Raw genomic sequence first — 11207 nt, 5'->3', positions numbered from 1 at the left:
GCGAGTGAGGCACCATGGACCGTTCCCAGGGAAGAAGAGGTTGGAATGCTGCCTTCCTTGGGCTGCTCACACAGCCGGGACTCTGTTCTCCATGCCCCAGTCCAGTGGGCCCCGAGGAGGCACCTGTGTCCCTTGCTTGGGTGGGGGTGCCCGTGGCCATCTCCCCCATCAAGGATCTCCCGAGGCTGAGTTAGAGTTTGTTGGACAAAGAGAAATACAGCCGAGGTGCCCCTTCCTCTTGCAGGTGGGGAGCCCGCTAGTCCTGATCCCGTCCCCTAACACCCACACCCGTACCGTGATGAGGTTGTGTTCGGGGAGGCTGCAGGCCTCAATGTGGTCCTGGAGCAGCTGCTGCGAGAAGTTCTGGTGCATCTGGGCAGCTTCATGGGCGTCCATGGCGTTCCCACAGGCTTTATTCAGGTCTGAGAGTGGGACATGAGCATGGGGGCCCGCCTTGCCCTGTCACTGCCCAGGCCCTCTCACTCAGTGCAGATGGAGCCCTAAGGTCAAGTCCCAGCTGCACTGGTGGATCTCTGGGTGCCTGGCACGTCACTGGACCTGAGCCCTGTCTTGGGATCACAAAGCCCATGCGCCAGCCGCCCTCATAGGGCAGAACAGGGCTGGCTGGGCAGTGAAAGCCCAATGCCAGGCTTCTCGCCAGCCCTCCAGGGAGCCCATGGCCAGCCCTCAGGCAAACAGGCGCTCACTGGGGCAGGACGCCCAACGCCCATCCTGAGGCAGCAGCCCCAGGCAGCCTACTGCACATGGAGTACCCTGTCTCCCGTCACCTCTCCAGGGCCCCAGGCGAGTCTCTGGACCTCAGTTTCGTAATCTGGAGATGGGGGAGCTGCGGTAACAGCACTGATACCCGCTGAGTGCCCGCCCTGCTCCCAGAGCAAGCTGGCCAGCCCTACCCAATAGGTATGGCTGCTGTCTGCTTTCCTGGGAAGAAGCAAGGCTGAGAGCACCACAGCTAACAGCCCAAGTCTACCAGACACCAAGTCTCAGCCTCTGGGTCCTATAGAGACTGAACCAGACCCCGAGTCAAGTGGATGCCACAAATGCACCCACTGCCCTCAACCAGGGTCTCCTGAGGAGCACCCCTTACCCATGCTAGAACTGGGGCTGCGGCCCACGCAGACCTAGTCCGAGTTAAGGCTGAGCAGGACGTGACCAGCAGCCTTGATCTCTGGGGAGGGCCAGGCTGGGGCTGGGGAAGAGGGGTGGCCATTGCACTCACCTCTCAGCAGTGCTGACGACCACAGCTGTACCGACATGTCCGGGATCTTGCTGGCGAGCTGCATGGCGGGCACCACCATGTTGTTACTCTCCTGTCAACCAAGAGCAGCAAGGGGGAGTGAGGAGCCCAGACCCCACTTGCCGAACCCAGCCCAAGTTGGGGTGGGGATAACCTGGAACCCACCTACTGAACCCAGCCCAGGTTGTGACCTCCTTCTGCATCTGGTGAACTCCTATGCTTACCTCAGAGCCCATTTCAAATGGCCCTCTTTGAAGTATAACTGAAAAACAAACTGCCCTCACTTCTGGCTCATGCCCTAACAGGGGCATGGCCAATGGACAACTTTGGGGGCTTCTACCTTTTCAAGCAGAGAAAAAGCACTGATGGCAGTTAGCCCTAGACCCACAATGGGGGCTGATCAGAAATGCAGATTCGTTTAGGGTTCCAGGTTTCAGGTTCTGAGAGGGGCAGTGGCCCCTCTGGTTTGTCTTCCACAATTGAGTTGGCTCTCATGGGAGGCCCCCGCAGACACGCAGGGGCTCTGGGGGCACCAGCATGCAAGAATCCTCCAATCCTGACTCCCTGCTTTGTGACTGCACAAGGCCACCCCAGTTGCAGCCCTAGCATCCTCAGGATGTGGCAGGAAGAGCTCAGTAAGAGCCATCAGGGCCCACAAATGCCCATCCCTGTCGCTATGGCAAGGGCCTGGAGCCGGCGGACAGGAGCCTGTGCTACACAGGCGACCAGCAGTGCTGGACTGACCCTGTCTGGGCCGAGGACCCAAAGCCTTGTAAGCCTGGATGTGGGGTTCAGGTAAGGCCTGGAAAATTCCCTAGATGGTGGCTCCTGGCAGCTCAGGGAGCACTTGTGAAGCCAAGATGGACACATCCCCAAAACCAACTCCTGAGACCTGGCTTTGACGCCACCAGATACTTCTCCAGAGTGCAGAGATGCTCCTCCTGAGACACAAAGCCCAACAACTCCACGCTGCCCTGTAGCTGCACCTTGAAAGTGAGCTCCAGGTGGGTCTTGGAGCTTTTTAAAATTCACCAAGCCCTTCTGAAACCTCAGAGCAAGAAAAACTGCTCTCCTCCGCTAGGCCTGGCTTATTGTGAGCCGGGCTGGGCTCTCTGTAGAAAGCCAAGGGCCTCTGTCTGAAAGCAGCCTGGGGAAGGAGAGTCCTCCTTCAGTGCTCTTGGGTAGGTTCCCCCAGTGCCAGCTTGGAGTACCCCACAGAATCTGGTTTTGAAGACTTGAGTGATCCTGGGGGGTGTCCCGCTTTTGTGGACACTCTGGCCTAACAGGCTCAGGACAGGGCATCCCAAGCTCTTCTGGGCCCCTGGACCCTCACCTGAGCCCATTGTGGCCATTCAGCCGTCTGCTCCAGCACTTGTGCTCTGACTGCTGTGGTGCCCATCTCTGTGGCAGCCCCTGCCTGGCCAACCTTGCCCTGCCTGCACCAACACCATCCCGGCCCCCAAGGCTGCCACCTTCCTGATGTCCCCAGCCTGACCTCACAGGACTGGCTTGGCTGTGTCTGGCTGTGTCTCCCCGAGATCTGGAGTCACTTAAGGCCAAGACCTTGGTCTGAGAGTTTTTGGGAGCCTCCTGTCACCCAACAAGGGCACAGGGACACAGGGAGCAGAGGGGGATTCCCAAACGAGCTCTGTTAAGTCGCCCCCACAACACCTAAAACATGGGCCAGGAGCGGCAGTGAACCAGCTGCTCAATCCTCCTTGCCCTGCTCCAGGCGGCTTCCAGGGGTTTCTACACAAATCAGAGCCAGTGAGGTCTGGGTTCCAGTCCTGATTCTGCGATCTGGGGCTGTGTGACTTTAACCTCCCCATCTGACATACCCCCAGGCCACCTGCACTGTCCAGTGGGGACATACAGCCCTCACTGTGCTCACAGGCTGAGGGCAGGGTGATAGCACATTCTAGAAGGAGCCAGCTACAGGTTTTGACGGGGTGGTGGCATCCCCAGTGCTGAGGCCAAGGCCCACCAGGGCCTGAGCTGCAGGGCCCATTCGCTGGCTTCTGCAAAGGCTTACCACACAGTTGTGTGTCTGTGTGTTGTGGTGTCGGGATGGGGCGGGCACCACGTTTGTTAACAGCATCCACGCTGAGGGAGCCCTCAGATCACGTGAAACTAAATTTACAGGTCAAGACACACATCCTGCTTTATATGTCTTGTGGAAATGGCTACAGTGAGAATGGTTAGACTACAGAGTAGATGCGGCTTCAAAACACTCATTGCCATTAAGAAAAAAAAAAAAAAGCTTCCAATACAGAGGTGTGGAGAAAGGCAAATATAAAATTACCCGGTGGCTCACGTCTGTAATCCCAGCACTTTGGGAGGCCGAAGTGGGCAGATCACCTGAGGTCAGGAGTTTGAGACAAGCCTGGCCAACATGGCGAAACCCCATTTCTACTAAAAATACAAAAATAAGCCAGGTGTGGTGGTGCGTGACTGTAATCCCAGCTACTCGGGAGGCTGAGGCAGGAGAATCTGTGGAACCTGGGAGGTAGAGGTTGCAGTGAGTCGAGATCACACCGCTACACTCCAGCCTGGGCAAGAGAGCAAGACTCCATCTCAAAAAAAAAAAAAAAAAAAAAAAAAAAAAAATTACCAAACAGGCTGACAAGCAAAACCTCCACGTGGGAGGCATAGGCAGTGGGAAGGGATGGATGACAGAGACATGCAATTTTTTTGTTTTGCTTCTTAGCCTTTTAATTATGAACATGTCATATTTTATAATCTAGAAAAATAACTTCTTTTTTTTTTTTTTTTGAGACGGATCTCACTGTGTTGTCCAGGCTGGGGTGCAGTAATATGATCATAGCTCACTGCAGCCTCAACCTCCTGGGCTCAAGTGATCCTCCCACCTCAGCCTCCCAATTAGCTGGGACCACAAGCATGAGTCCACACACCCGGCTAATTTTTTTGTTTGGTTTTTGTAGAGATGGGATCTCACTATGTTGGTCAGGCTGATATTGAATTCCTGTGCTCAAATGATCCTTCCACCTCTGCCTCCCAAAGTGTTGGGATTACAGGCCTGAGCCACTGTGCCTCGCTGGAAAATATCTTTTTTTTTTTAAGAGATAGCATCTCTAGGGCCAGGCACAGTGGGTCATGCTATAATCTAGCACTTTGGGAGGCTGAAGTGGGGGGATCGCTTGAGCTCAGGAGTTCAAGACCACTCTGGGTAACATGGAGACCCAGTCTCTACCAAAAATAAAAAAATTAGCTGAGCATGGTGGCACACACCTGTGGCCCCAGCTACTTGAGAGGCGGAGGTGGGAGGATCACTTGAGCCTGCAGGGGGTGAAGGTTACCACGAGCTGAGCTGAGATTGTGCCACTGCACTCCAACTTGGGTGATGGAGTGAGACTCAGCCTCAAAAAATAAAATAAAATAAAATAAAATAAAAAGAGGGTCTCACTAAGTTGCCCAGGCTGGTCGTCTTGAACTCCTGGGATCAAGGGATTCTCCCCCATCCACCTCCCAAAGTGATACAAGCAATGAGCCACTGTGCCTGGCCAAAAATATCTTTTTTTTTTTTGAGATGGAGTCTTGCTCTGTCGCCCAGGCTGGAGTGCAGTGGTGGGATCTCAGCTCACTGCACGCTCCGCCTTCCCGGTTCATGCCATTCTCCTGCCTCAGCCTCCCAAATAGCTGGGACTACAGGCGCCCACCACCATGCCCGGCTAATTTTTTGTATTTTTAGTAGAGACGGGGTTTCACCGTGTTAGCCAGGATGGTCTCGATCTCCTGACCTCGTGATCTGCCAGCCTCGGCCTCCCAAAGTGCTGGGATTACAGGCGTGAGCCACTACGCCCGGCCTTTTTTTTTTCTGAGATGGAGTCTTGCTCTTACCTAGGCTGGATGGAGTACAATGACACGACCTCGGCTTACTGCAACCTCTCTGCCTCCTGGGTTCAAGCAATTCTCCTGTCTCAGCCTCCAGAATAGCTGGGAGTACAGATGTGTGCCACCACACCTGGCTAATTTTTGTATTTTCAGTAGAGATGAGGTTTCACCATGCTGACCAGGCTGGTCTTGAACTCTTGACCTTAGGTGATCTGCCCACCTCAGCCTCCCAAAGTGCTGGGATTACAGGCATGAGCCACCGTGCCTGGCCCAAAAATATCTTCTTTTTTTTTTTTCTGAGACAGAGTCTCACTCTGTTGCCCAGGCTGGAGTGCAGTGGCATGATCTCGGTTCAATGCAACCTCTGCCTCCTGGGTTCAAGTGATTCTCATGCCTCAGCCTCCCAAGTAGCTTGGATTACAGGTGGCCACTACCACGCCCCACTAATTTTTGTATTTTTAGTAAGAGACGGGGTTTCACTATGTTGGCTAGGCTGGTCTTGAACTCCTGACCTCAGGTGATCTGCCCACCTTGGCCTCCCAAAGTGCTGGGATTACAGGCGTGAGCCATTGTGCCTGCCCAAAATATCTTCTTAAAAAAAAAAAAAAAAAAAAAAAAATTCAAGACCTCGTGAGATCAGTGGGTGAGAGTAGTCGAGGAATTGACAGGAAGGACTGAGGTGGCCAGTCCCACCAGACACCAGCTGACCTTGGGTGGGGACCAATCCCAGGGGCCACTTGTACCCTGAGAGGACACTGTGTATGCTGGGCAAGGATGATATGTTTGGAAGTCCGGCTGAGAGGAGGCACCTCTCTGCCCCTCAGGTGTCAACACATAGCACGGGGTGGCTGCGTCATCCCCAGTAGCTCAGGGCAGCTCCTTTGGTTCTGGCTTCAGCTTCCCCAAGCCCTGGGGCTCTGCCTGCCCAATGTCTGAGGCCACACCCATCAGGCCTCCTGCCTGCCCCCACACCCTCTGTGGGTGCCCAGCTCCCCTGGCCCTGCCTGCCCAGGCTGTGGGAGTCAGGGCATCCACCTAGACGTGCTCTTCGAGGGGCATAGGATGAACAGTGCCATGCCACCCCTAGGGTGCAGGCCGGCTCCTGTCCCTCAGCCAAGCCCCACAGTCACCCAAGCGAGGGGCCCAGGCCAGGGCACTCACCCTGTGGTTTCCCAGCACATAGAAGATGTGGCCCAGGAGCACGAGGGAGCAGGCTGTGAGCCGGTTCAGGTCCTCAGCATTGGACATCTTCAGAGTTTCCCGCAGAAATCGCCTGACAAGGAGAACGTGGACGCTGATAACTGCAGGACGGGGCCTGGGCTACCCTGAGCATGGCCCTCACGCCACCCTCTGCCCCACACTTACTTGGCCTCGTTGTAGCGTCCCTGGAAGAAGGAGAAGAGCCCACGCACGTAGAAGGCGGCTGCTCGGAGGCAGTGCGAGCTGCAGGGAGAGTGCAGTGTCACATAGGGTGGCGATTTTGAGAAGCAGGTTTACAAAACGGCAGTGGGCAGCTGGGGGCTATTTCTGAGAGCCCCCGCTGCAGACTGTCTGCGAGGAGGGGTGTGGGGTGTCAGGGTGCAAGGGGCAGTCGGGGGCCCCAACCAAAGAGCACAGGGTGCCTAGGCCGTGCATGGAGTGGTGCCTGGAGCGGCTCACCTGACAGGGAAGCTGTGGTCCGGGTTGATCCTCTCCAACAGACTGTAGAGCTGGGGGGGAAAGAGCCAGTCAGCACCATTCTGCATCTTCACAGGAGAAAGGTCCCCAAGACACACTGCAGTGCATGGGGATTTCTCTACACCCCCGTAGGGACTGTGGCCTCCAAGCTGAGCCTGGTGACTGACCAGCAAGAATGGCCTCTGGTGAGAAGGGCCGGGGGCAAGATTTCCATGCCCTCAGCCAGCCCTGCCTGTGCCACCCTGTCCTGTGGTAGATGACAGGGGCCTGAGCGTCCAGAAGGCCTTTGTATGGTCAGAGTGATGCTGAGGGGCTGGCCTGGCAGTGGGTAGGTTGGCAGGCTGGGGCCCGTGAGCCCTGTGGGCTGTGGGGGTGAGTGGGTGGGATTTCTCTGGAGGTACAGGGACCCCGGGAAGCTCTGATGGGGGCGTGATCTGACTGATAATTTAGATGCCCTCTAGCTGCAGAGGCACAGGGGAGTCAAACTCCTCCTCAACACTGCGAGCCCATGTATGGCATCAGATGACCCAGCCAGGGCTGGGCTTTCTTTTTCCTTTGAGACAGGTTCTTGCTCTGTCGCCCAGGCTGGAGTGCAGTGGCTGGATCATGGCTCACTGTAGCCTTAATCTCCCTAGCTCAAGCAATCCTCCTGCCTCAGCCTCCCGAGTAGTTGGGACCACAGGCCTGCACCCCGACACCAGGTTTAAAAAAATTTTTTTTGTAGAAATGGGGGGGGGGGTCTCCCTATGTTGCCCAGGCTGGTCTTGAACTCCTGACCTCAAGTGATCCTCCTGCCTTGCTTCCCAAAGTGCTGGGATTACAGGTATGAGCCAAGCACCTGGCCTGATACACTTTGGAGGTAGACCCCCAGGGGTGAAGGAGATACTAGAACTGAGGGACATCCTAGGGGTGAGGGGGATCCCAGGGCTGAGTGGGCATCCCAGGGCTGAGGAGGGAATCCCAGAGCTGAGGGGGATCCCAGGGCTGAGGAGGGGATCCCGGGGCTGATGGAGGATCCTAGGGCTTGAGGGGAATCCCAGGGCTGAGTGGGGATCCCAGGGCTAAGAGGGACAGAAGAGGGAACCTAACTCTTAAGCAAGCATTGGCTCAGAAGCGCACGTGAGGGCAACCCTGGGCGTCCCCACCCAACACTGCAGCCAGTGAGTGCCCCTGACCCTGCAGGGGCATCAGCACAACCTGGGGACAAGGTGCTCTGGCTGCTGCCCCTTAGGACTGAGCCTCAATGCCTGGCCAACATCCTAGAGCAGACACCTTGGGCTGTAAGACCTTGTCTGTGTGAATCATACAGCTTGGTTTGTTTGTGATAAAGAGAAGTGTTCTGTGGCTATGGGAATGTTTTTGTCCCAGACCTGGCCTCCCCCGGCCACAGCCCCTGATTCACCTCTGGGTCGCCTTGTGTGCCTGTGTCGGGTGCCGCCCATCCCTCAAAAGGTGAACACCCTGGGGTCTGCTGAGATGTGCTGGTGCCCAGGACAACCCCCTGGTTCCCCAAAAAGAAGAGAACAGAGAGAAAGGATACCGAACATGAAGCATGTCACCTACTACCTCTTGGTGTCTATTTCCTTCCCGTATATACACACTCGCCAGGTTGGTGACGATGAAGGCCCACAGCTCCTGGTGGTTGGTGAGCTGGAATGGGAGGCGGGGACATTAGGGGGCTGGGTCGGGTGCTGTGACCCATGTGGCAGTGTCAGAGCACCCACAATCTCCACGGAGACTACTTTGGAAAAGACTTGTTCTTTTCATTTCAAACACACTTGCCTTGCCTCCTAAGCTCAAGGATAACACAGCTATTACTTCTTCTCATTATAAAACCATCATCTGCGTTACGGGGCAGTTAGAGAACACAGAAGAGGAAAACCAGCCACTCCAATCCTACCCTCAGAACATGTCGGGTTTTGGTCCATTTTCCACTATCTCTCAGGACTGAGACCTGGTGGACCCTTCCTCCAGGCCACAGCCAGCAACCTGTGGGACCCAGGTGTCCACTGCCATCAAGGCACAGGCTGGTCCTAGGCGGGGGTCACTCTTCATAGGGGGAAGTGGGGAAGAGGGGAGCTGTTGTCCCACAGTGGGCCAGCACAGGCCCCGCTTGAGGTAGGTGATGCTGTGTCAGAGGACAGAAATGCTGCTAATGACAGGTGGTGGATGGGCCATGGTCCCTGGCTCTTCTTGGGAAATGAGATCGTCAAGAGAGGGACCAATCTATGTAGCTCAAGCCCTGCTCAGACCCTGGTTCCCAGTGGGGCTGGGCAAGAGGTGGAGTGAGCCCAGGAAGCACAGACCCCACCTGCACAGATCCCTTCCTGGCACACACCCAGGAGGCCCAGAGGATCTTCCGAATTAAGCACAGATGCTCTGAGATGCAGCAAGGTGGGGGATGTTTGTTTCGGGGCCACAGGAGGCACATGTGTTTGGGGTTAGGGGGGTTGGGGTTGCATCCTGGCTCCATCACTCCTGGGTGGGCCATGAAAAAGAGGCTCTCTTTCGGCCTCAGGGTGAGGACTCCTTAGGGTACATGGCCTTGGGAACTTTGACGCGGAACCAAACCAGCAATAGCAACCACTTGTGGGGAGTGAGATGGAGACGGAGACGGCAGGATGGCAGGGCCACGAGGAGGGTCCTGGCCCTGCTGCAGTCAGAGTGAGCCAGGGTCCTGGGAGCGAGGTGAGGAGGCAAGAGGAGTGGGTACTGAGTCGGCCCTTCCCTCCCAAGCATGCTGTCTGCATGTCAGGGCTCCTGTGCATCTCTGAGGCCAGTGGCAGGGGTGGCAGCACCCACAGGCCTGTGGGGTGCCGTGGAGGGGAACCTTGTCCAACAGTCAGGGTGCACACAGACTCCCTGGTGACCTTGCCCGAGTGGCAGACAGAGCAGCCTCTGCTCCCTGACACCTCTCCTCAGGGCCCTTCCTGGCACCACCGGGAAAAAGGTGTCCACAGCCTCCATTTCCTGTGAGGAGGTTGAGGCTGAAATGGGGACATGATGGTCCAGCCCTGGGCTGGCGCGCTCTGTGAGGATGTGGCACCAGCCTTCTTCCAGGGCCTGGTGGGGCCCCCATCTGAGGCCAGGAGCCTGGGATGCTGCTTCACCCTCCCCGGCCCAGCAGGACCAAGAGTCCTCCTCTGCCCAAAGAGCACCTGGGAGATGGCCCAGCTCCACCACTCCCCATGGGAGCCCTGAACCCAGGATGGCTCTGAGTCGTCAGCTGACACTTGAGCCAATCCAGCCTTGGGGGTGGGTGCCGCAAAAGCTCCCACTCAGGCATGAAAGTGGTGTCCCCAGACACATCGCACCTCTCCCTCACGTCTGCCCTTGGGTCAGCTCAGGAAGCCCCTAGCCCCATAGCTGTCCCTTATCCAGATAAACAGTGCGTCACTGCCAAGGCTGGCATGGGCTGACTACTGTGCATCGCCTCTGGGGCTGCGGCTTTGCATAGCTGACCTAGCACGACTGCTGTCCTCATCACAGACCACGCCCGACTCCTTACTCAGAAGTGTGGCCCGCCCCGAGCAGCAAGGAGGGCCGGCACCTTACCCGCAGGGCTGTGGTGAACTGGGCTTCCGCGTTGTCCATGCAGTTGACAGAGACACAGTACAGGCCCTGGAAGAAGGTGGTGTTGTCATCAGGGCTGGCCTCTGGGGAGGGGGCTCAGATCAGAGACACATGTGGTGCGCCCAGGGCCTACACGGCTGCCCTGGAGGAGTACGACAATGGCTCTACCAAGCCAGCTGCAAGGCAGGTAATATGCTCACTGTCCCCACCTTTCAAACCCAAGCCAATGTGGGGTGGGACAAGATGCTCACTGGAAGCATTCCGCATCTTGCCTGGGAAGGTTATATGATTACCTATGGGAACATTCCGGATTCTGATTAGGGTGCTGTCAGAGGGTTCTTCACTGGGAATGTTCTGGATCTGGTTAGGTACTTACTTACTGAGAACATTCTGGATTCTCCTGGGGTGCTGTCACAGGGTTACTCACCAGCAATGTGTGCAGCTGTGCTGCATGGTTGGAGAAGAGCCGGGGGGATTGCTGGCACAGCTGGCAGACCTGGGAGATCTGCCGGGAGAGAGTGTACTGCCATCACAGGACTGCAACCTGGGACCTGGCGTCTGAGCAGCAATGGAGAGACCCCATAGCTGGTGGATGAGCCCATGTCCTGTCTGCCCAAACTGAGGTACAAAGCCCCAGCAGACACGTCCACCATGAGGGCAAAGGGCAGCCCAGATCCCATCGTGGACAGGGACCCTTGTCTGTTCCTCGCCTCTTCCACCCTGTCCAACAGGTGTCTGGGTTGTAAAAGACCTCCAGTCTACTGAGGGCCCCCAAGCCCTCTCAGGAGGGTGGGTACTGGGGGTAGAGTGTTCCTAATGGCAGGGTGGGGTATAACAATCACTGTCA

General features: G+C 56.5%; 1 protein-coding gene across 4 annotated transcripts in view; it reads right to left on the bottom strand.

Annotated features, from left to right (window-relative positions):
- MAU2 (MAU2 sister chromatid cohesion factor) overlaps positions 1-11207 on the bottom strand; it is a 37437-nt gene that overhangs the window by 3062 nt on the left and 23168 nt on the right. For 2 of the 4 annotated variants that reach the window (XM_009253030.4, XM_054538765.2), the window contains exons 11-18: positions 10788-10865; positions 10343-10408; positions 8351-8437; positions 6770-6819; positions 6476-6553; positions 6272-6383; positions 1241-1331; positions 295-422 (exon numbers count right to left, since the gene is read on the bottom strand). In XM_009253030.4, the coding sequence (XP_009251305.1) occupies positions 295-422; positions 1241-1331; positions 6272-6383; positions 6476-6553; positions 6770-6819; positions 8351-8437; positions 10343-10408; positions 10788-10865 (690 nt within the window). Of the gene's footprint in view, positions 1-294; positions 423-1240; positions 1332-6271; positions 6384-6475; positions 6554-6769; positions 6820-8346; positions 8438-10342; positions 10409-10787; positions 10866-11207 lie in introns of those variants that run through there. The other 2 variants (XM_002828963.6, XR_002912383.3) reach the window with 2 other exon arrangements.

This window comes from Pongo abelii, chromosome 20 (assembly GCF_028885655.2).
Source record: "Pongo abelii isolate AG06213 chromosome 20, NHGRI_mPonAbe1-v2.0_pri, whole genome shotgun sequence".
NCBI lineage: Eukaryota > Metazoa > Chordata > Mammalia > Primates > Hominidae > Pongo > Pongo abelii.
Note: the sequence above shows the minus strand (reverse complement) of the source record. Positions and strands in the feature narration are given on the sequence as shown.